This window comes from Chiloscyllium punctatum, chromosome 15, assembly GCF_047496795.1.
Source record: "Chiloscyllium punctatum isolate Juve2018m chromosome 15, sChiPun1.3, whole genome shotgun sequence".
Lineage (NCBI taxonomy): Eukaryota > Metazoa > Chordata > Chondrichthyes > Orectolobiformes > Hemiscylliidae > Chiloscyllium > Chiloscyllium punctatum.
In genome coordinates this window covers 50,835,122-50,861,225 of record NC_092753.1, presented here as the reverse complement: position 1 = coordinate 50,861,225, position 26,104 = coordinate 50,835,122, and the positions used below count along the sequence as shown (strand labels likewise).

Below are 26,104 nucleotides of genomic sequence, written 5' to 3'. Positions count from 1 at the left end.
CAGTAATCTCATACTGGGCGATGCTTTCCATATTGTACAATGCAGAATAACAGTCGATGGTCTATTCTAATACATCTGAAGTTTTTGCCACTTTTCCAATTCTCTTCTCTCACTTGGCAGTTTGCCAACTGTCAGCACTAACAACTTGGCAACCACATTATGTAATGGTCACTTATCTTCTTCAATTGCAGCACTATCAAAATTCAATTGAGTAAAGATAGAAAAAAGCTCAGGCTACAGCATTTCATGAAGAGTTAAAAAGGGAGCATCATCATTTTTACCGACCACTCAGGCACTTCTTATGCCCAAGTCCTGGTTCACATCAGTATTCATCAGGTGTGATTTAGAAATGCTTCAAAAATGTAGCCATCTCCAAGTAAGTTACAGATATTCTAAAATATCCACTTCCACAATGGTGACAGCAACTTTTCAACAGCAGAATTAGCGATTTCCAGCCAGTATCCTTTCTGACATTGTGGAAACTAGAAAGAGTCAGAAATGGGGCATGATCTGTGATCTACTCTCCAGCTGCCAACGTTCTCCTCCTGCCCAACTCAGTGTGGTCCTAGAATCTGGCTTTGGGGCAGAATTTCACTCCCTATGGGGAGATGATGGATGTGAGCAAGTGCATTAATTAGCTTACCTTAGTCAAGGTGAGTGAAAAGTTGGTTGTCAGAGGCCAATTGTAAATTCTCAGTCAGTTCACAAGTTCCCCACAGCAGCAGGAATAGGTAAATTGTCCAGAGGGGACCTCCCAGTTGCAGACGGAGGAGGTTGGAGGGATGTAGGAGAGGGGGCCTGTTTCTCCAAGAAAGCTTTAAGTCCCTTCCCTCCAACCTACCTGTAGCCATAGGTCACCTTGTGGTTGTGCTTCCCCTTCACAATAATGAGGTGAAAGCCAGGACCATTAATAAGAGCATAAAACGTAGCAGTCATTCAGCCCATCAACTCTGCTCCATCATTCAATGAGATCATGGCTGATCTGAGAATCCTCAACTCCATTTTGCTGCCTTTTCCCCATTACCCTTGATTCCCTTGGTATTTAAAAAATCTATTTGTCTCAGTCTTGAATGTACTTACTGACACACTTTTGACAGTCTTGCAGTAAATGATTCACCCTCAGAGAGAAAAATATCTTCCTCATCTCTCTTGTAAATAAGTGAATCCTTTCTCTGAGATTGCTCTCTGGCCCTAGACTCTCCCACAAAGGGAAAAAACCTTTACACATGTACTATATTAAGATTGTAAATGATTCAATAAGGCCACCTTGCATTCTTCTAAACTCCAATGAGTAGAGTTATAGAGATGTACAGCATAGAAACAGTCCCCTCTGTCCAACTCGTCCATGCCGACCAGATATCCCAACCCAATCTAGTCCCAACCACCAGCACCTGGCCCATATCCCTGCAAATCCTTCCAATTAATATACACATCCAGATGCCTTTTAAATTTTGCAATTTTACCAGCCTCCACCACTTCCTCTGGCAAATCATTCCATATATGCACCACCCTCTGTGTGAAAAAGTTGCCCCTTAGGTTTCTTTTATATCTTTTCCCTCTCACCCTAAAACTATGCCCTCTAGTTCTAGGGAAAAGACTTTGTCTATTTATCCTATCCATGTCCCTCATGATTTTATAAACCTCTATAAGGTCACCCTTCAGCCTCTGATGCTCCAGGGAAAACTGCCCCAGCCCATTTCGCCTCTGCCTATAGCTTAAATCCTCCAACCCTGGCAACATCCTTGTAAATCATTTCTGAACCCTTTCAAGTTTCACAACATCTTTCCTTTAGGAAGGAGACCTGAATTGCACGCAATATTCGAACAGTGGCCTAACCAATGTCCAATACAGCTGCTACATGACCTCTCAACTCCTGTACTCAATACTCTGACCAATAAAGGAAAGCGTACCAAACGCTGCCTTCACTATCCTATTTACCTGTGACTCTACTTTCAAGGAGCTATGAACCTGCACTCCAAGGTCTCTTTGTTCAGCAACACTCCTTCGGACCTTATCATTAAGTGTATAAGTCCTGCTAAGATTTGTTTTCCCAAAATGTAGCACCTCACATTTATCTAAATTAAACTCCATCTGCTACTTCTAAGCCCATTGGCCCATCTGATCAAGATCCCGTTGTAATCTGAGGTAACCTTTTTCGCTGTCCACTACATCTCCAACTTACTCAACCGCTCCTCATGAGCAAATCTTTTCATATAAGGGATCAACGTAGTGAATCCTCCTTGGACTGCCTTCAGTGCTGTCAAAAATTGCCCTTTGTGCCTGCTCTGCCATTTTGATCATCCAACTCATGCAACTATATCTTTCCTGAGATAAGGGGTTCAGAACTGTTTACTAACCAGTGCCTTGTACAAATTTAGTAGCATCAACCTATTTTTACTCTATATTTCCTTTGAAACAAAGGCCAACATTATATTTGCCTTCCCTATTACCCACTGAACTTGGACGCTAGCTTTTTGTGATTGATGTGCGAGGGCCCCCAATTCTCTTCGTGTTGCAACCGTCTCCAGTCTTAAAAGAACATTCAACTTTTCTAGTCATGCTGTCAAAGTACACAACTTCATATTTTCCGACATTTTATCCCATCTGCCAAACGTTTGTCCACTCACTTAACCTGTTCATATCACTTGGTAGACTTCTTGTGTCATCCTCACTACTTGCCTTCCTACTTATTTTTGTGTCATCTGCAAACTTTGTGACAGTACATTCACTTCGATCTTCAATTTGTTTATATATTATGAATAATTGTGGCTCAGCACTGGTCTCTAGAATATTCTACTTGTTACAGGTTGTCATCCTGAGAATGCCCTCTTTCTCCCATCTCTCTGTCTTCTGGACAATACTCTGTCCATGCTCATACACCAACATCACGGCCTGTTATCTTATAAAGTAGACTTATTTGTAATACTTTATTGCATACCTTTTGGAAATTCAAATATATTGTAACTAATGACTCCCCTTTATCTATCCTGCTTATTACCTCCTCAAAGGATTCTAATAAATGTGTCAGGCCTGATTTCCCCTTCATGAAGCCAATCTGATTCTGCTTGATTATATTATGAGTTTTTAAATGCTCCACTATTACATCATTTAAAATAGATGCTAACATTTTCCCAAGAACAGATATTAAACTAACTGGGTTTTTAAAAAAAACTATTTAGAGGGCTTCCCAAGATGGAGGTGCTCCCTCACTCTTTACCTTCAATTCTATCTATTCATTAATGCTTCAGGGCATCCTATTAGCTTTCCCACTTTGAAAGCTTATCTGTTAGTCTGATTTAGATGGCAAAGGTGTCCTCTGGCCACTAATCAGGCAATCCAAGACTCAACATGGAGTGGCTGCTCCCCACACAGTTAAATGCTTGTACTTCCAAATAAATCTGTGAAACTATAATCTGGTGTTGTGTGATTTTTTTAAACTGTTATTATAAATCCTGTGCCCTATGATCCTGCCCCACTAGCTACTTGATGAAGGAGCAGAGCTCCAAAAGCTAGTACTTCCAAATAAACTCTATCCTGGTGTTGTGTGATTTTTAACTTTGCCCACCCCAGTCCAATACCAGCACTTCCACATCATGTCTATCAGACCCTTGACATTGAGATCCACATCCAAAAAAAATCCCTTCCTAATATCTTGCCACTGGTGAGAAACAGCAGCAATGGTGATCACCAACACAAGATGGTCGCCAAGAAATCAGAAGAACCATTTTTACTCAGACAGTGGGGACAATGGGGAAATAAACTGTAAAAAAAATTACTTAAAGCCATGATTTTCAGGAACACAACTATAACTTTAAATGAAGACTTACTGTAACTGCAACTGCTAATGTAGTTATCCTGGAGAACATCAATGTCCATCTAGGTCATGGTGTTGTAAGTATCAACTGAGTTAGTGATTATATCAGGTACAAACAGATAAATCTGTTTTTTTTTAAACCGTATCTTCTAATTATACCAGGCTTCATTGGATTTTAAAGAACATAATGGTCTAAATTGAAGGGTATAAAACGACATGTTTTCTTCTTGATAGCGTATATTCGGCCTGAACATTTTGTGAACTGCTGCCAATAGGTAGCTGATTAGATAAGCAATCTACAATCAGAATGGCACACACTTTAATTTAAAGATCCCTCCTTTATCTCAACTTCTAATGTTATTAATATTTGCTGAAGTCTAGATCCGAGGAATCTAGATATTGCTCTCAAGCGATATGTGTACACCCAGATATAAGGAAACTATTTAATCAGTTGATGCCTCATGTTCAATGTCTCATGCATGCACTTTCGAGCATGGGTTATTGGATACTGACTACCATTTCTCCCCTGTCCAAAGCATTGAGGTGAATTCTCCCTCTGAAACCCTCGCTGAAATTAGCTAACTTGAACTTCTGCGATTCTTTGTTTTAATTTGGTAGAAATGGACAACTTGCTGCCACCCTTCAGAATGCAGTTAAGAGTCAACCTCATTAGTATGGGTCAGAAATCACACATTGACTGGACAAATTACGTTTTTACAACAATCCAGGATTCTACTGGTATTAGATTTCATTGGCAGATTTTTATCCAAACTAAATTCAAATCCCTAAACTGCCATGGTGGAATCTGAACCAGCATTCATTTAGGTTTTATAAGCCACTACACTACACTACCATAATTTTTTTATGTCATTATGATCAGTATCATCAGTATCTCATCAAATGTCTACATCTCTCTCTTCGATCAATCTAATTGTTTTGAAAATCTTCAAAAACCTTGACTCTCAAAAAATCTGAGTTTTGAAATTTCCAGTGAATATCACCTCAACAGATCTTTGGGAAGGGGTTTTCCAGATTTTCTCTATCTTTACGTGAATAAGTACTTTTGAATGTCCCCCAAATGATTTTGTTCTGGAATGTGCCTTTTTTTGAATTCTCCCACTAGGTAATAATGTTTATCTACCCTATTAAATCCATTTATCATCTGAATCACTTCAATTACAATATTCATTAATATTCTACATTCAAGGAATGCAAACCTCATCTATGTAATTCATACCTCACAGTTTAGCCTTTCAGCCCTGCTAACATTCTGCTGAATTTGTGCTATAGTCATTCTAGGGCCTTTCTGTGAGGTAATGCCCAGAACTGAATGGACTACTCCAGATAAGGTATAACGAAAGCCCTTCAAAGATGTAATATTATTTACATCCCTTTGCATTCCAGTCCACTTGAAATATTGTTAATATTGTATTAACCTATTAAATTATTTTTCTTAACTGTTTACTCATAACAAGAGGGATTGAGTATAGAAGCAAAGAGGTGCTTCTGCAGCTGTACAGGGCCCTGGTGAGACCACACCTGGAGTACTGTGTACAGTTCTGGTCTCCAAATTTGAGGAAAGACATTCTGGCTATTGAGGGAGTGCAGCGTAGGTTCACGAGGTCAATTCCTGGAATGGCAGGATTGCCTTACACGGAAAGACTGAAGCGACTGGGCTTGTATACCCTTGAGTTTAGAAGACTGAGAGGGGATCTGATTGAAACGTATAGGCTTATGAAAGGACTGGACACTCTGGCAGGAGGGAACATATTTCCGTTGATGGGGGAGTGCCGAACCAGAGGACACAACTTAAAAATACGGGGTAGACCATTTAGGACAGAGATGAGGAGAAACTACTTCACACAGAGAGTGGTGGCTGTGTGGAATGCTCTGCCCCAGAGGGCAGTGGAGGCCCAGTCTCTGGATTCTTTTAAGAAAGAATTGGATAGAGCTCTTAAAGATAGTGGAGTCAAGGGGTATGGAGATAAGGCTGGAACAGGATACTAATTAGGAATGATCAGCCATGATCATATTGAATGGCGGTGCAGGCTCGAAGGGCAGAATGGCCTACTCCTGCATCTATTGTCTATTGTCTATTGTCTACTCGCTTTTAGGAATTTGTGTACATGGACCCTAAGCCTCCTTTTCAGTCCACATGTTCTAGATTCTCATAATGGAGAATGAACTGATCAATCAAATCATGGGGAAACACTCAACCACTATGGTATCAAGATTATAAATCAGCTCGTAAAATATAATTGGATCCTTCAATTTTTCTAACCTTGTATTCACTACTTGTCTCCCACTCACTCTTCTTTCTGTCAGTTTTGGTTTTACTTTTTTCTAACTCACCATTTTCCAGAAAAGAAAGTGAAGGGAGTTATTTAGTAAATGATGACGATGATCATGAAGTGTCCCAGCAAGTTGACCATTTCCACCAAACTGTGACAAAGAATTGCTGAAGTTCAAGCAACCTAATTTCAGCCGGGGTTTTAGACAGAAAATTCACCTCTGTGCTTTACATCCATGATACTTCTGACACTTTATGTCAATTTCAGAATGTCCAATTTGCAGACTCTAGCTACCTCTTCTTCACCACCGATGTGCAAACTAATTACATGTCCATTCCTCATCAGAATGATCTCAGGGGTCTCTGCTTCTTCCTGGATAAAAGGCCTGAATCGTTGCCAATCCACTGCCACCTTCCTCTGCCTGGCTGAGCTCATCCTCACATTGAACAACTTCTCCTTAAACTCCTCTCATTTCCTTCATCTCCAATACATCTATTCTAACAATGTCAGTTTCTACAAGGGGGCCTCCAAAATATCCACCTTCTTCCTCGACTGAGAATTCCCAATCACTGTGGTTGGCTGGGCCCTCAGTTGAGTCTGACCCATCTCCTGCACTTTGACCCTTACCCACCCCCTTTCTTCCCTCCCACAAGGGTGAGAGTGTCTCCCTGATATGCACTCACCATTCCACTAATATCCAGATCCACAGGATCATTAGCTGCCATTTCTGTCATCTCCAGCAGGATGGCATCACAAGTGACACATTCCCCTCTCCTCCCTTGTCAGCCTTCCAAAAGGACTGCTCCCTCCAGGACACTTTGGTTCATTTCTCCTTCACCGCCAACATGTCCCCACACCCACACGGCACCTTCCACTGCAATTACAGAAAGTATAACACCTGCCCATTTATTTCCTCCCTCCTCACTATCCAAGGCCCCGGAGACACCCTCCAGGTGAACAAAGACTTACCTGTACTTCACTCAATCTAGCCTACTGTATTTACTACTCATATTGGGGGGACAAAATGGAGACTGGTGATTGCTTTGCAAAACATTTATGTTCTGCCTGCAAAAATAATCCTGAGCTTCTTGTTGCACTTCAACAAAGCACCATGTTGCCTGGCAACATCTCTGTCTCAGGCTTGTTGCGGTGCTCCAGGAAAGCTCAGCGCAAGTTGGAAGAACAGTATCTTATTTTCCACTTGGGCACCCTACAGCCTTCAGGACTCAATATTGAGTTCAATAATTTTAGAGTCTAAACACCTTCTCCCTTGTCCTTACTCCATCCCCACATACTAGGCCTTGTCATCACATGGACTACTATCACAACCAACTTTTAATCATCTTCTAATAATTCCCATTAGTAGCTATTGATTCCTCCCAGACTGACCTTTACCCATTCCTTTGTCTGGTTTTCTCTGTCATTCTCTGGGTTCCATTTCCACCTACCATATACCCCTCCCCTTTCCCCTACCATATCTTCAGCATATATATCAACCCTTTCCTAGCTATAGTCAGTACTGAAGAAGGATCACTGAACCCGAAACATTAACTCCGCTTTCTCTCCACAGATGCTGCCAGACCTGCGTAATTTCTCCATCAACTTCTGTTTGTATTGGAGTAGTACAAACCTGGAAGTGATGCGTTAACCTTGAGTGACAGCAGCTGCTTGAGAAGGAAGAGCAAGCTGTAGTGTATGGTTTGAAGGTCCAAAATTAAAAACTAAAGAGTTGTTAAGGATACAAACTATTTGAATTAGCTGATACAGCATTTGGAAAGTGGGGCAGAATCACTGGTAAGGAGCTTCTGGTGGTGGCCACAAACAATGGGCTTAGTCTTCTCAATTCGGAGCTAGATACAATTATGACTTATTTGGCTGTAATTAGAAAAACTCATTCAATGCATTTTGTAAACCATCATGTTGACAGAGCACATATTTCAGACTACAATATGGAATTTATGGGAATAAGGCACTTTGCAGTGTTTGTCCTCTAACTGTCATCATTTTTGTGCTACAATTGTGAGCTGATAACAGTATGACACGGACAGCAGGGTACCGGGACCTCTGGAAACTATGGGTCAATAGTTGATCCCATTAACCAATTAAATTTAAGGACAGAAGCAGGAATAAAGTGTACAACAGAGAAGGAAATAGATACATTGGAGTGTGGTCAGATAGAGTTTCACTTTACTAGGAAGAACCTAAATCTGCCTGCAGAGCAACTGATTGCTGTTAGGAAAGTAGAAACAAGAGAGTTGATATTACTTTCTGCCTGTAACAGCATGGCTCCTCAGTAACAAGGGAAAAGCAATGCAGAACTTTACTTTCATTAAGACTTTAAAGTACTTCCTGAAACTATAATAGCTAGGCCAATGGAACCCTTAAACTGCAATACACTGAGTAGTTCTACATTAAACTTTGCTTTCCATTGTCACCTCTCACGCTCACCATGGTGTCAGTGACCTAAACACTAAGTGGAGATAAACGTTGTGGCAACTTTTTGACATCACAGATCAAAAACAAAATTTTGAGAAGGGGAATATGTTACAATGGGGATTCCAAATTCTTTTCCAGCATCCTGATAATTAATAAACTTATTTCTACTATCCCGAATGACTGAGGTGAGGGTCACCACTTGAGTGTTTTGTGAGTCAGGCTCATGGTTATCGCAGATTCAAAATGATTACCACAGGGGATGATTGAGGCACACACAATTGCAGCTTTTAAGATAAGATGAAATAAACAATTGAAAGAGAGCAGATAACAGGGCAACGGTGACATAGAGAAGCAGTGAGATCAGTTTTAAGCTGTTCTAGCAAAGAGCTAGCACATATATATTGAATAAGATGACCTCCTTTCTATGCTATAGTTAAACTGAAAGTAAATTTTAAAAAAACAGTTATTTCATAACATGGCATGGGACAGAGCCTATGTTAGCCATGGCAGTAATCCAAAACAGAAGGGGCCAATTTGTATTTTTTATCATGAATTTGTCAACATAAGTATAAAGAAGGCTTTCCTGATTTGTCAGCAAAGGGCAAAGAGTAAATCCTTGTCCAATCAGGGATACAGTGAAACAGAACACTCCAATTAGAGTCATAGAGATGTACAACCCGTCCATGCCGACCAGATATCCCAACCCAATCTAGTCCCACCTTCCAGCATCCAGCCCATATCCCTCCAAGCCCTTCGTATTCATATACCCATCCAAATGCCTCTTAAATGTTGCAATTGTATCAGCCTCCACCACTTCCTCTGGCAACTCATTCCATACACGTACCACACTCTGCGAGAAAACGTTGCCCCTTAGGTCTCTTTTATATCTTTCCCCTCACACCCTAAACCTATGCCCTCTAGTTCTGGACTCCCTGATCCCAGGGAAAAGACTTTGTCTATTTACCCTCTCCATGCCCCTCCTGATTTTGTAAACCTCTATAAGGTCAACCCTCAGCCTCCGACGCTCCAGAGAAAACAGCCCCAGCCTGTTCAACTTCTCCCCATAGCTCACATCCTCCAACCCTGGCAACATCCTTGTAAATCTTTTCTGAACCCTTTCAAGTTTCACAACATTTTTCCGATAGGAAGGACACCAGAATTGCATGCAATATTCCCACAGTGGCCTAAGCAATGTCCTGTACAGCGCAACATGACCTCCCAACTTCTGTACTCAATACTCTGACCAATAAAAGAAAGCGTACCAAACGCCGCCTTCACTATCTTATCTACCTGTGACTCCATTTTCAAGGAGCTATGAACCTGCACTCCAAGGTTTCATTGTTCAGCAACACTCTCTAGGACCTTACAATTAAGTGTATAAGTCCTGCTAAGATTTGCTTTCCCAAAATGCAGCACCTTGCATTTATCTCACTTAAACTCCATCTGCCACTTCTCAGCCCATTGGCCCATCTGGTCAAGATCCTGTTGTAATCTGAGGTAACCCTCTTTGCTGTTCACTACACCTCCAATTTTGGTGTCATCTTCAAACTTACTAACTATACCTCTTATGCTCACATCCAAATCATTTATGTAAATGACAAAAAGTAGAGGGCCCAGCACCGATCCTTGTAGCACTCCACTGGTCACAGGCCTCCAGTCTAAAAAACAACCCTCCACTACCACCCTCTGTCTTCTATCATTGAGCCAGTTCCGTATCCAAATGGCTAGTTCTCCCTGTATTCTGTGAGATCTAACCTTGCTAATCAGACTCCCATGGGAAACCTTGTCGAATGCCTTACTGAAGTCCATATAGATCATGTCTACCGCTCTGCCCTCATTAATCCTCTTTGTTCCTTCCTATGTCTCCTGAACAGGTAAAATATAACTGTACAGATGAATGCTACCCTATTTATTTTCTGCACAACCTGTATGGGGATGCCATGATATACATCTGGAGCAGGTGGAACCTGGGCCTCCTGGCTCAGATGTAGGGACATTACCATTGCAGTACAAGAACCCCTTATGAGTCCTGCCATATAATTAGTCAGTTAAGTATTTACAGGTCATTATAAATATGGCTGTTGAGGACAATGTTCTTTCTTACATTTTGACCCCATTTTTGGAGAAATTTACATTTGATGTTGTGACATGCGGTTTTATGAAAATAATTCATAATTCCACACGCATCATGTTAAAAGCTCTTACTTTTAAAACATAAAGAAATAGTGCAATCCTACATGATAGATTCAGAGTTGCCCAGAGGAATTTTTATCTTCAGGTGTACCCACCCATGCACCTCTTCCACTAGGTTTTGAAGGCTGCTTGGATTGCGAATCACTTTGTCCAAGAAACTAACAATTTCTGTGAACTTTGGCCTGTGATTTCGTTCCTTCTGCCAACAATGGAGCATGAGCTGATGAAGAGTGCCAGGGCAGCCCATTGGAGAAGGGAGTCGATAACCCTCTTCTATTGATAAAATAACCTAGAAGGAGCCGACATGGAAATAAGAGAATGTTACTTCAGAGTTGTAGTTGTATTACATGTCCATTTAATTTTAATAAACACTGAGAGCAAAACAAAGCTAATTTGTTTTCATTGTCAAATACATTGGAAGCTTTAAAACTGTTTATACAGAATTGGGTGATACTTGCTAACCTGAAGAAAAATAACTAGACAAGTCTCAAACATAGACACAGATGCCAGGGTTGGGAGGGGTGGGGGGTGGGGAGAGAAGAAGGGTGTCTCGCTGATAACGTCAGATAAAGGATCTGCAATTCATAATGTCCAAAGAGTTTTTTGCAAGGCAGACACCATGGGTGTTTAATTGTTGTCTTGTATCCTCAGCAGTTGCATATACCTTTCAATGGTGAATGGATATTTCTCTAATTTGCTATATCAGCAGATGCTGTCTTAGACAAGTAAAAGCAGGGAGATGTAAAGAGAAAGAAGAGAAAGGCTTCTAGTTCTTCTGTTACAAAACAATCATTCTCCTCAATGCTCTGCAAAAAATCGGTTCACTGAAATTTAGTTCACTTGTGTATTCTTGCATCTGGCTTTACTGTTTTCTAAAATGGATAACTGCAGGTGAATCTTTCATTCCAATACCTGAAACTTCCAGAGAAGTTTAATTTAAACATTTCAATTTAGACTGGATCTGGTTTATTGATAGTTTTATAAAGTCTGGATCAAACCTGGTCAGGTGATCACTGTGATCATCTTAAATCAGTGTTTTTCATTTTTAGTTGAAAAGGACAGTGTCCATGAAAGGTCTGACGTACGAAAATCAAATTTGTCAAAATTGATAGTCTATTTTTTACCGCTGTCATGACTTGTCTCAACTATAAAAAAGGAACACAAATAATATTTTTCTTTTCTTTCCCTATGAAGTTGGTATGAAATATTAAAAATCAGAAGGACAATACACACTTCACATTCTCTTTCTCCTAACCTGTGTCCAGAAATTTCCATTTTAATAATACAGTCTGCAACCCTCTCCCCTGAGGACTTTAACAGTTCAAGAGGACAGTTAACTACCACTTTCTCCAGTCCCACTTATAATGGAGAATAAATGTTGGTCTAGCCAACAATGCAAATATACCTTATGAATAAAAAAAATCTCCTGTTTCAGAAATAGATGATGGACCTGTTCTTGGGTTGTGATACATTTTTATAACTCTTCACTGACCATCTTTATAATCTGTGTATCAGATACAGACACTTGTACAAATTTGATTTCAGGGAAGTCAGTAGTGATATGAGGTTTATTTCCATAAGGTATTGGGATCTGCATCCCACACCTCATCCTCATTAACCTTTATATCAAACCAATGGGAATGATTGAGAATTGAAAGTTGGTTTAGTTCATTTTAACTTCTTGTGGGTAATTTTATTTTTACCACTGTAGTGATTGTAATGAGGTCAATCAGATGTTAATCTGGTCCAATCAGGGAGCCCTGCCTGACCGATATAAGCAGGAGTGTCAGAGGTTTCGTTCACGCTAAGAGTTGGCTGTGAGGAAACTGGATCAGTGTCAAGGACTCTCCATGTGTAAATAAAAGGTGGCTTGGTGATGGGGTACTGGCTTCTGTGGAGTTATTTCTGTGGCAATGAGAGAAAAGCACACCCCTGAAGATATTTGCTTGTAACAGTCATCTTTGAGTTGGAGTAAACATTTCTGGTTTCATGCTGTTATTTGGGAAACTTGATTTATTCGATCGGACCATTGAAGACTGAGCTCAGTATGTGGAAAGAATGTATCATTTCTTCTGGACAAACAGCATTGGGGCAGATGAAAAACAATGATTAATTCTACCGGCAGCTTGTGGATCTGTAGTTTTTTCGGTTATTAGGAGCCCAACTTTCCCTGAGATACCAAATTCTAAAATCTTTCAAGATTTGATAGATTTAGTTCAGGAATATTACGATCTCAAGCTTCCTCTAATTCTGAGATGCTATCAGTTTTACTCAACATTTCGAGTACCAAAGGAGTTTTGACTATATTAAAACGACTGGCAGAAGCATGTGACTTTAGCTTAACCGTTAATGAGATGCTGAGAGACTGTTTGGAATGTGGGATTAATGATGTAATCATGCAAAAGCACCTATTAGCTAAAGCCCAACTACACTTCAAACAGGCACTACAACTGGCATTATTATTGGAAAATGCAGCAAGTGGAGCACATGAGTACAGAGTATTCCGATGGAAATGGACATCCTTGCCTAACTGAGCTTGGGGAACACCATTTGTGTGAAGGCAATTGCATTGCCACACTCAGGACATATGCTGAACAGTGGGACTCAAGGTCAGCCCACAGTAAAACCATAAAACAAATCCAAATCGAGGCTAAACAGTTAAAGTTTTCTTCAGGATCCAGGATGGTAAGCCATTGTAGTTGCTGTCAGTATGCAGACTCGAGACAGCAAAATAGTCCCACTGGACCTCAACTGAGTAAGACACCTCATAGGCTAGTATCCAGGAGAGTGCACACCCTGGAAAGCCCATCTACAGTGTGTAGGCTGGTTCGATTCATTTGGAAATGTGTGTTGATATATGAGCCCCATGTCTTCTGGGGCAACACGAAACTTAAAGATTTAACTAGGGGGATCCGAGATGGCGGCGACCCAGCAAGTCTGAGTCTATAGTGCTCCTCCCAAGACTTGGGCAAAGTGGGTCACCCACCCCCACCACGCTCACCAAATCATTTAAAATAGTTTTTACTTAATGTAATTAGTTGCTTTGTATTGAATTTAAACAATTTAATCTCCAGTAAAAATGACTAAAGGGAAGGGAGCCCGCAGCTCTCAGCAAGCAGGAACCCCTCCCCCACCCCCTCCAGCTGCAGCAGAGGTGTCTGCAGCCACCCCAGGGGACTTACCTACGGTGCCGAGCCTTGTGGAAATAATCTCCAAACTCGATGCAAAGATCGATGCTTTCATTGAAGAGTCCAGAAACCGATGGGACTCACTCTCGGCCACGCTGCAAAAGCACGACTGAGGCATCAAGGAAATTGAGCGCTGAGTTGGAGGGGCAGAGCTAAAGGCCATGACCACCGAAAATACAGCAGAATCGGCCGTGGATCAGGTCCGGACTCTTGAACAGCGAGTCCGGACTTTAGAGAATCACATTGATGACCTTGAAAATCGAGGTTGTCGAAAAAATATTAGTTTGCTGGGCCTTCCCAAACGGGAAGAGGAAGGCCAGCTTACAGTGTTCCTTGAACAGTGGCTTCCACAGCTTTTAAATCTGGAGGCTGGATCAGGCCAGGTAAGGGTGGAATGGGCCTACCGGGTTACAATACGCGGGGCCCAGCTCGAACCAGTGCCCCCACCTGGTCCTGTTCCGGCTGCAGAGCTATAAGGAGAGGCAGATATTCTTAAAAGCCTCCAGAAATCTTGGAAAAGATCCCCTAGCCATGATCTATAAAGGATCCAAGATCATGTTATTCCAGGACCTTTTCCCAGCTCTGGTCCGAAAGAGGAAGGCGTTTGATGAAGTAAAGAAGTGTTTAAGGGACTTAAGTATTCAGTACTCCTTACGCTATCCAGCAACGCTACGCTTTAACCACGAAGGGTCTGTGTATAACTTCGGATTGCTGGAAATGGCCAAAGAAATTTGGGACTCTCTGAGATAAATTGTAAAAGTCAATTGATGATGTTTTGCTTTCCCCCCCACTCCGGTTTACATCCCCTTTTTTTAATATATTAATCCCTTTTTTTACCTTACTGTTTAATATTTTCTTGGGGGTGGGGAGAGGGATTTTTTTATTTGTTCTCTACTTAACGATTTTCTTCCCTTTTTTTATTCTCTCTCTCTCTCTCTCTCTCTCTATATATATATATGCATAGGCCAGGTGGTCTAGTTAATGTTGGTGGGGGGAGGTGGTTACATTATCCTATTTTATCTCTGTCTTTAAGGGGTTGTTTTCCCTTGTTATTTTGTATAATCATATTTAATTATTACTCGTTGAGGCTGTAATCTTATAGTTATATATGTTTATACATGGTATTAACATTACCAAATATATCCAGGTGTTGGTGTGGGTGGGGGAAGAGGAGTAGGGTGCTCACTGTTAACTCTAGCTCTGTAGTATATTTAAATTTTCTTCATCCTATTGAGGAGCGCCTGAGTCAAGGGTGGGGCACTGGTTGGGAGAGGATATGATGGACTTTTGGAAAGGAAGTGATACCCCCTGGGAACAAGGGGGAAAATCTCCATTTAAACACGTTTTTTTTATTTAGAAAGTTTTTTATTATACTGTTGTAAGTGTATTAGAGAGCCTTTATTTTTGTGAATTTTATATGCGCTATGCTCGGGATGTTCTGGATAGGGTTTCCCCTCCCGAGGGGTCTCAGATTTGCCTGGACGATTATGGTTGATCACTCGGTTAAGTGGTGCACCTGGAATGTCAAGGGGAGTGATTCACCAGTCAAAAGGAAAAAAATATTATCAAACCTCAAGAAAGAAAGGGTTGATATAGCTCTCCTGCAGGAGACACATTTATTGGATAAAGAATACTTGAAATTACGACAGGGTGGATTTGATCAGGCCTTTTTCTTCTTTTAGCTCAAAAAGCAGGGGAGTTGTTATTCTTATTCGGAAGAATTTCCCTTTCAAAATCCTAAATCAGATAAAAGACGAGTCTGGACAATATATTTTGATTAAAGCCTTTATAAATGGAGAGGAATATGGGATTTTAAATTTGTATTGCCCCCCGGCACATCTTTTTAAATTTATAACGGAAGCTTTCTCAAAATTGACGGCTCTCGGTGCTTATCATACAATTATAGGGGGAGACTTTAATTGTATTATGAATCCGGAAATAGATAGGATTCCCAAGAGAACTGCAGGAGTATCTCCCAGATCTAGACAATTGGTGGATTTGAACAAAGAATTAGGACTAGTAGATGTATGGAGATGTCTTCATCCACAGGGCAGAGATTTTTCTTTTTACTCCAATCCACATAAATGTCATACCAGAATCGATATGTTTTTTGCCCCCTCGATTTTTAAAAATTCCATATCATCCTGTAAAATAGGCAGTATAGCAATTTCCGATCAAGCTGCTGTATATATGGAAATCAAGGCGAGGAACAATGGGACATCCCCTCGGCATTGGCGTATGGACCCCTTCCTGATGAAAGATAGTAAATTTGTAAAGTACTTTTCTCAAGAATTGAAAACTTTTTTTGAAATTAATTCAGGTACGGCTAGCAACCCATCAATGATGTGGGAGACCATCAAAGCTTACACGTGAGGTTTGATCATCTCATACTCAGCAACCCAGAAAAAATTAAAGGGAGAACAGCGTCTGCTCGAAGCTCGCTTAAAAGCGGCTGAAACAGCATACGCTGACAGACCTTCTATTATCAAATTGCAAAGGATTACGGCCCTTAGGACAGCTCTAAACACCACACTTACCCAAACAGCTAAGAGGGAAATATTATTTGCAAAACAAAGGTTATATGAATTTGCTGATAAACCTGGTAGATACTTAGCATTTCTTACAAAGAAAAAGAAGGCCCCTCAAACTATCACGTCTATCAAGGAAAGTACAGGTATTTTGACTCGTGATCATAAAAGGATTCTTTAGAAAATTTTATTCTGATTTATATAAATTGCAGGATTGCGAAGACAGGCCTAGGAGGATGCATCATTTTTTAAAAACCTGACCTTTCCAGACGTAACTCCGGAACAGTTATCGGTCTTGAATGTTCCCCTAACAATCCAAGAAATACTTGATGCAATCAGGCAATTTCAGAGCGGTAAGGCACCTGGCCCAAATGGCATCCAAGCTGAATTTACAGGAATATTGGCTGGTCCACTTATGGACATGTATAACTACGCATACAGTCAGGGCTGTCTCCTGCCTTCGCTGAAAGAGGCGAATATCTCTCTTATCCTCAAAAAAGGAAACGACCCAGAAGATTGTGTGTCATACAGAACAATATCCTTGCTAAATGTAGATTTTAAAATCCTTTCTAAAATGTTAGCACTGAGGCTAGAAACGGTATTGCACATATTATAAAGGAGAGTCAGATGGGGTTTATTAAGGGCTGTAGATCATCCAATAATGACAGAAGGGTTTTGAACGTGATTCAAGCCTGCCATTAGAGAAAGATACCAGGAGTAGTAGTCTAATTAGACGCGGAAAAGGCATTCGACAGGGTTGAATGGTCATAGTTGTTTTACACATTGGAAAGGTTTGGCATTGGAAAGGTGTTTACCAAATTGGTCTCAACATTATATAGTGATCCCAAAGCAGTTGTGATTACCAATGGATTAGGCTCCGATAGCTTTAGTGTGGATAGGGGCTGCTGTCAGGATGTCCTCTTTCGCCGTTGCTATTTACACTAATAATTGAGTCACTAGCAGAAGCTATACAGGCTGCCCCTAATATAATGGCCCCGAGGATTGGTACAGGTAAACATAAAATTACCCTTTATGCAGATGATGTTCTTCTATTCCTCAGTAATCCTTTGATGTCCGTGCCTCACTTAATCCAAGTTATTAATACATTTAGTGTATTTTCAGCCTATAAAATTAATTTCTCAAAATCGGAGGCTATGCCAATGGGTGGCCTTGCTAGGATATCCCACTTATTGGACAGATCCCACTTTCCCTTTCGGTGGTCCCTGGAGGGTTTCTTATATTTAGGTATTTTTATTGCCCCAGTATTTGGTCAGTTATACAAGGCTAACTTTGTGTGTTTACTGGAAAGGATAAGGCAGGACCTCCAGCGATGGGGAGACCTTCCAATTTCATGGCTAGGTAGAATAGCACTAATTAAAATGAATGTCCTGCCCCGTCTCCTATACCCTATGAGAATGCTTCCGGTGATGCTGCCAAGGCTGGCACTACATAAATTATATGGCTGGTTTGGTTCCTTTACATGGAATCATAGATGGCCCCTCATTAAGCTGAAGAAGCTACAGCTTCCACAGGCAAGGGGAGGATTGGACTTCCCAGATTTTAGGAAATATTAGTTAAGTTTCCTATTAAGTTACATAGCTGATTGGGTCTCGTCTGACCCGCAATCAATCATCGAGGCTTCTCAAGTAAAATGCCCACTTATTAACCTTTTATTTTCAGACAAGAGGAAAATCATTATGGACCATTGTAAAAACCCTATAATACTAAACACAATTAAAGCTTGGAATATAATGCGGCAAAATGAGGGCAACTCATATAAAACGGATTCCCCATACTCCGATAGTGGGAGCATGGGGATTTCAACCGGGGCTTACAGATGCCACTTTCAAACTCTGGAGATCCAGGGGTATCTCATGTTCAGGGGATCTATTTAAAGAAGGGGTCCTGATGTCTTTTGAACAGCTGCATCAGAAATTTGGATTACCAAATGGAGACCTCTTTCGATACTTCCAAATTTGAGATCACATATAGAAAAAGATTACATTATTAGATAGTCTTTATAAATCAGAAAGAGAATGTAGAGTGCTATGGTCAATGGGGGTATCTTCCGTCAGTACTATTTATCATTTATTACATGATGAAGTATCGGGAGATATGGACAATCTGCTTAAAACATGGGATCAGGATTTGGGACTAGAAATCTTGATAGAAACATGGAATGACATTTGGAAAAACACCAGAAGAATCACCATCTGCAACAGAACTCAGGCCATTCAGTTGAAGATACTTCATAGGGCCCATATAGCACTGGATCGATTGGCAAAATTTAAGGCAGGAGCATCTCCAATGTGTCCCAAATGTAAAGTAGAGGTGGGCACTCTTGTACATTGCTTATGGACCTGTCATAAGATCCGTAGATATTGGACTAAAGTAGCAAGTACCCTGACAGAAATCTTAGGAACGGAAATTAGAGTGGACCCTGTATCTCTCCTTTTGGGCTTTTTGAACTTACCCTCCCTGGATATGCACGGGAAGAGAATATTTTGGTAAAATGGGTGGCTGAGGGCCTCCCTGGACTTTCAAATTGGCACAGATTAATTATAGAATGTATTCCCCTTGACTTCCTTACAAATATGGTGCACCAAAAGACCGCATTATTCCATAAAATATGGCAGCCCTTCTTGAATTATATAAATACAGATATTTCGGCCATCCTAACAAGGGCTTTTATTTAACTGAGATGGCGAACCTGGCTGGTGCGGGAGAGGAATCCCGTACGAATACGGGTTTGTTACGATTTGATGTTAATACACTCCGAGCATGTATCTCACGACCCAATTTCTGTGTTATCCATCGGTTGTTTTTTTTTCTCTTATTTGAATAACGTAAGAGACTTAATTATACACTCTGGTTAGTTGTAGGTTAGATTAGTAAATTGAGTTTTGTTTTTTCTCTCGGTATTTTTCTTTTGTTAAATTTTGGTTATTATTTATTTAAGATTTAATTGTATATCAATGTTTATACTTGGTGCTTTTTTATTTGTAAAATTGTAAAAATATGTTAAATTTTCAATAAAAAAATCTATAAAACAAAGATTTAATTAGATTACTCAAAATCTCAGTTTATCTGTTTGACTAACTCAGATTAATTGGATGTGCCCGTCAAGTTTCTGTACTTAACAAGGAACGGTTGTTTATCGCAAACAAATCAGCTCTAACCACAGGCAAATAAATATAACTTACCAACTTCTAACTCTTTAGCTTAAACTCTACCCTGTCTTAAATTGTGACATGCACGTGGAGATGACGCAAACAAAAAATGTATTATGGTGGAGGATAGAAAAAAGAGCAACGTGTTTCATCAGCACCAACACACAATCAGCACGATTCTGTGTCTGCTTTGACTTCTTCTGGGTTCTTCTCATCTCCATTGAACTACTTCTTTCCAAGTCCTTTCTTTAGTGAAGACAAAGGGCAGCTGGGACATTAATTGTTCCACCTCTCAATCACTGGTTATAGACAGCAGTTTACAGAAACTAATGATAGAGAAGAGCTTGCTATCTTCCCATTCATTGTTACCTTTCTACCAGGAGAGAAAAGATGTTGTCCTTTTAGTGTCTGGAGGCTTTCTGTTGCTGTGATTTGCATAGAGGCTCCTGTGCAAGAGAGTGCTATTGTCATGCTGATTTCTACTCACCTACACAACTGGTTTCTGGTTAAACCTGCTGCAAGAACTCACCAACTGAATAAATGAATCAATTATGCCTTCAGCATAAAAACAGAATAAGTTACTTTAGCATTAAACATGTCAATTACTCACAACAGTGGAAAAACAGGAAGCTGGTCCATGTGTAACAATAGGAATTGTGAATAGTCATGGAAGAGTATAAGTACACTCATTAACAGCCAAGTGCTCTTCTCATGTCTGTTGCTTAATTGGTCCAGAAATATATGAATGGATGGTAAATTATAACAGTTCCAGTCTAAGGGCATCAGTTGTATGGTGTCCACCATAAAAAAAGATCGGCGATTGTGTTTGAACGGTGGAGGGTAGTAGACGATAAGATAAAAAGCAAGGTTACCAAAAATGATAGAGTATATTCCATAATCAAGAACAAAAATAGGAAGTATATAACTCAATTAGACCATATATTGCTGCCTGGATTTATTTATTAAACTTCTACGACTTCTTTGTCTGAGCAAAATTTACTTTCTCAAGCCCAACCTTGTACCAGTAAGTACCTTACAGCTGGGAACACAAAACAAATAGGCAACTCAGAGATCTTACAGGCTATTGCACATTCCCTTAGTTCTATTTCAACCTATGTGGAATAATTCTAGCTTTAAGGTTTTGTATAAAACAGAGCATTAGGTGATAGCACCTCATATTCTTCAGGTGGAAACATTTCCTCCATCAAGCCCAAGGCTAAAAGCATAGATGGAGTTGGCAGGAAATGTAACCATAAAATGGATGAAAGCAAAATACTGTGGATGCTTGAAATCTGAAATAGAAATGAGAAGTTCTGGAGAAACTCGACAGGGCTGGTAGCATGTATGGAAAGAAATTTGTCTCTTCACAGATGCTGCCAGACCTTCTCCACCATTTTAAAAAAATTAACCATAACACTTGATTCTCTTGATTTTACAGGCCATCTGCAAATGAAATGGCTACTTACCATCTCAATGGTGAAAATATTACCTATTGTTTTAGTTGAGGACCACGACTTCTATCATGAGGAAGAGAGGGAGACCTGAACTATAGATCATAACAGCACAAAAATAAACCAAATTGCCAATGAAGTCTGAGCTGGTGTTTTACTGCATTTAAACAGCCAGGTGAATCATATTTGCTTGCTCAATGACATTGCTGGATTTTAATAGTGTCCAGATGGAACACTGGTTTGTATTTAGGAACAACACTGAAATATGCTGGTGAGGTAACACAATGAAAAAAAACCCTCACTAAAAATAAAATGGCTTTGTAATATTCACTCTTTGATGTTTAAGGGGACAGTATGATACATTGGTGATAATTTTCAGCCTCACTCCCTGAGGAATAATCTGGCAAAGCAGATAAACTTCCTCATGGAACCCTTTGATTTTTAAGAACACTACAAGAACCTCTGCACCCCACCCACACTTTGTATCAGACAATGCTGGGGATTTGTTTGCTTCCATTTCAGAGGGCTGGATATCTCCAACAATGTAGGATTCCTCCAGTACAGCTCAAAAGCGTCAAGTCAGATTATGTGCACACATTTCAAAAGTAATATTTGAATTCAGAACTTTGATCCAGAAATAAGAGTTCTGGCATTGAACTGCAGGACATCTAATTATATGAAATGGAAATTGTGAACATTAATCCACAAGCCTCTCCATGCTTCCTGAGTGCCAAATACTGCAGACTTCTTTTGATTCATCCCCAAAGGAGCTGTATTGACTCCTGCCTTTGATGGAAATTTACCTCAAGCTAGTTGCCTTTTCCTTTGATGTATTATTATATGTGACCGTCCCATTTTTTTCCTTCCTCCTGTTCTAACATACCAATGTGTTAAGATTGAAGGATGAGAATTGAAAACATTTTCTTACCCTAAACAATTGAAGAACATTTGGTAGAGCTTTTCTTAGCAGTTGAGCTGAAACAAATGACTCTGCCCTTCTGTCATAATGGGCAAAAGTTTCAGGATAGTCAAAGTTTGTAAACTCAATCACTTCTTAGCTTGACCGGTTTTGCAAACACAACTGACTTTAGTTCATTTGAGGTTCAGTTTATTAGTAGTATTCCAAATGGATTGGATTCTGTTTTCATTATCCTGCCATTTGCGCACTTCTGCAATGTTAGGGTAGATGTATGATCAGCCTACATTTCTTCCTTAGTCACTAAAACAAGTGAAATGTTTGCCTATCAGAATCCTAAATCATTGTGCAGAAAATACTAAAACTTCCACCAAAACAATTGTACTGCCTGTACTTTGTTTTCTCAGTGAACAGATGGGAATGTTGCTTAATCTGCATTCTGCTGGAGATTTTGCAGGGCCTTTCCTGTCACACAAGAGATCTCTTCAGCAGATTCAAAAATTCAATCTAAACAGCTGGTCAGATCAGCTGGCAGCTGATCAAGGTTGCAAATTGCAAGACATGTACTATCATTAGAAAAATTAAAATAATTTTAAATGGAGTGTTGTCATATAAATTGATATTGAGGGAGACACTAGAGAGATAATTCCACAATCCCGTGTGCGCAGTTGGGGACTCACAGAGCTAATCGTGGTGACAACATTGTTAATCCTATCTGTGAACCATGCTTCTTCTTAGCACAACTTCCCCCCGAAAACATATTATCATGGAATTAAACCTTATTACATAATCTAAAATTTCATTAGATGATATTAAAATATAAGCAATATTAATGGATACAAGGTGAGAATGTGAGATTGATCAGAGCAGACAAATACAATGCAAGTTAATGTCTAAATAAGGTCATAGGAACCAGTGTGTATACAGTCAAGTGCAAATTTGGCCACTAAGAATGTTGAATAGAAAAATGAATAAAGATGACTTTTATGCATACATCAGGTAGGGCCAGCAGTTATTATCCACCTTTAATTTTACCTGCGATGGTGATCATGAGCTGCTGTAATCTAATAGTGGAAGGAGCCAACAGTGCTGTTAGCTATAGAGACCCAGGTTTTGGATCAGTGAAGATGTAAGACCAGCAATATAGTTTCAAGGCAGAATGATGTGCAACTTGGTGGAATAACAAATTAAATGTGCATGTAATAATTGAGTGAATTTAACATTCATACAGACTGAACTAATCAAATTAGCAAAGATGGTGTAAAAGATGAATTTATAGAATGCTTTTATGAAAATTTCTTGGAGCAAGATATTGTAAAACCATCCAGTGATACCATTATTTTAGATGTTGTATCGCATATTGAGACAGGACTAATTAGCAATCTTATTGTCGAAGATCCATTGAAGAATTCTGATTATAAAATAACTGTATTCTCTATTAAGCTTGAAAACAAAATAGTCCAAGCACAAAGCCTTAAGCTTAAAAGAAAGCTATTTACTTAGGTTTGAGAGAGAATCCAGCTAGGTTAATTGGGTAAATGGACTGTATGATATAGTGTTTAACTAGCAATGGGAAACATTCCAGGAAACAACTCAAAATGTCCCTTAAAAATTTATATTCAATTGAAAAATGAACAGCTCAGTAAGAAAGATCTGTCCATAGTCTTACTAAGGTGGTTAAAGACAGTACCAGAATAAAAGTAAAAGCTTATAATTTTGCAAAGAATGATAGTGAGTCTGCGGATTGGGAGTATTCTTAAAACTAACGAAGGACCACCAAAAGAGTTGGTCAAAAAGGAAAGCATAGAATCTGAGAGTAACTATAAATATGACAACAGATTGTAAGAGCTTTTATGAATATATATAAAAGAGTAGCTAAACAGTGGTGTCCGAAAAGTAGAGACAGGAGAAATTATTATGGGTAATGACATCACAAGTCAGTCATTGAATAAATACTTTCTCAGAGTAGAAGACATAACTTGTACACCAGAAATAGAAATGCCAAAAAGAGTAAGGAAGTCAAGGTAACTAATATCAGCAAAGTGAAAGATTTGAATGATTTTAAGGGACTAAAAGTTAACAACTTTCTTGGAACTGATGGCCTAGACCTCAGGTTTCTAAAAGAAATATCTGCAGAATGCAGATATAGTGGATACACAGTTTTAAAATGTACACTGCTATCCAAGAAAGCAGGGACGGAGAAAATAATGAATTATAGTTACCTTAGTCTGATAGAAGTTGTCAGGAAAATGCTGGACAGTATTTTTAAAGTTGTCTTAACAATACACATCCAAAAGCCTGTTTTTATGAAAAATAAATCAAATTTGACAAATTTGAGTTTTTTGATGATGTAACAAATGTGGTAGACAGAGGTGAACCAGTAGATTTTCTACAACTTAATTTTCAAAAGGTATCGGGCTCAGTGGTTTGCACTGCTGCCTCATAGCGCCAGGAACATGAGTTCGATTCCAGCCTTGGGTTACAGTATGTGTGGAGTTTGCACATTCTCCCCATGTCTGTATGGGTTTCCTCCTTTTGCTCCGGTTTCCTCCCACAGTCCAAAGATATGCAAGTTAGGTGAATTGGCCATGCTAAATTGCACATAGTGATATGTAGATTAGGTGCATTAGTCAGGGGTAAATGTAGAGTAACAGGGTAGAGAAATGGGTTTGGGTAGGTTGCTCTTTGAAGGGTCGATGTGGACTTGATGGGCTAAAAGATCTGTTTCCACACTGTAGTGATTCTATAACTCTGTAGTGATTCTATTCTCTTCTATAATTTAACAAGGTTTCATGTAAACCCTCATGGAGTTCAGGATTAATATATCAGCACAGCTAGGGGATTGGTTAACAGCAGAACAAATTGGACAATTTTCAAATTGCAAAGCTATAACTTCTAGCGTATTGAGAGGAAGGTAGGAATAAAACTGTGAGAAGGTACAAAGAGCCGTGAAAAGATATGGGCACAGTAAGTGAGTGAGCATCAGGATGACAGTTGGAGAAACATGTAGGGAGCATGGATTTACTAACTTTGTTAGAAAAGCAAAATATTCTTTAAAAGGTATGGAACTTGAAAATGTTGATATTCAAAAAAAACTTGGGTGTACTCGTATAAGGCAAGAAAATAGCTAGAATGCAGCTAAAGAAAGCAACAAGGAGGGGAAATGGCATTTATATCTTTATTGTAAGTGGTTTTGGAGTACAAGAATTAGAAATTCTTGCTACAAGGCTCCAGGGCTTCATTGAGACTGGGACACTGGGATAATCGGTTTCCATATTTAAGGAAATATCCTTGCAGTGGAGGCAATGCAGTGAAGGTTCATTGACTTGATTCTGAGGACAAGAGAAGGTTGTTCCATGATGAGAGATTGAATAAATTGGGTTTACACTCTCTGGAATTCAAAAGAATGTGAGGTGATCTCATTGGAACATAGAAAATTGTGATGGGGTTAAGAGGAGACATTGTGAGTTTCATTTCTCTGGCTAACAATATTGGACATAGTCACTGGATAAGAGATTGATCATTTAGGACTGAGATAAGAAGAAGTTTAATTGCTCAGAGGATGAGGAAAATTGGAATTATTTACCACGAAGGGCTCCATTGTTAAATATTTTCAAGGCTGAAATAAACAGATTTTTGGTACCTCAGTGAGTCAAAAGGGAGACAGGGAACAGGAAGGCAAATGTAATTGATGGTCAATCATAATTGCCTGAATTGCAGAGCAAGTTCAAGGGATATATGGTTTCCTCCAGTAACTATTTCTTACATTGTTGTTTATGTTTGTTGAATTGGCAGTGCTGATTGAAAAATCTACCCTCATCTTCCTTCTAGAAGTTATTGAAATGCAGATGTAATGATACAAACAATGAGTTATACAATTGCAAATGCAAAAAAGAATTATTGCCTGACTGACAGAATCATCTCTGACAATAACTTACATCTTGGTTGGACATCTCCCAGTAAGGTCTTTCCCCATATGACATCACTTCCCACATTACGATTCCATAACTCCACACATCACTAGCTGAAGAGAACTTTCTGTAGGCTATTGCTTCAGGAGCCGTCCACCGAATAGGAATTTTCCCACCCTGACAGAAGAAAGGTAATATTATTGGTT

At 39.6% G+C, this 26,104-nt stretch overlaps 1 protein-coding gene across 2 annotated transcripts in view; it reads right to left on the bottom strand.

Annotated features, from left to right (window-relative positions):
* The window catches only part of epha6 (eph receptor A6), a 695,995-nt gene that overhangs the window by 12,628 nt on the left and 657,263 nt on the right, over window positions 1–26,104 (bottom strand). For both annotated transcript variants that reach the window (XM_072585079.1, XM_072585081.1), the window contains 2 exons: window positions 25,926–26,075; window positions 10,830–11,023 (listed from right to left, as the gene is read on the bottom strand). In XM_072585079.1, coding sequence (XP_072441180.1) covers window positions 10,830–11,023; window positions 25,926–26,075 — 344 coding nt within the window. The remainder of the gene's footprint in view (window positions 1–10,829; window positions 11,024–25,925; window positions 26,076–26,104) is intronic.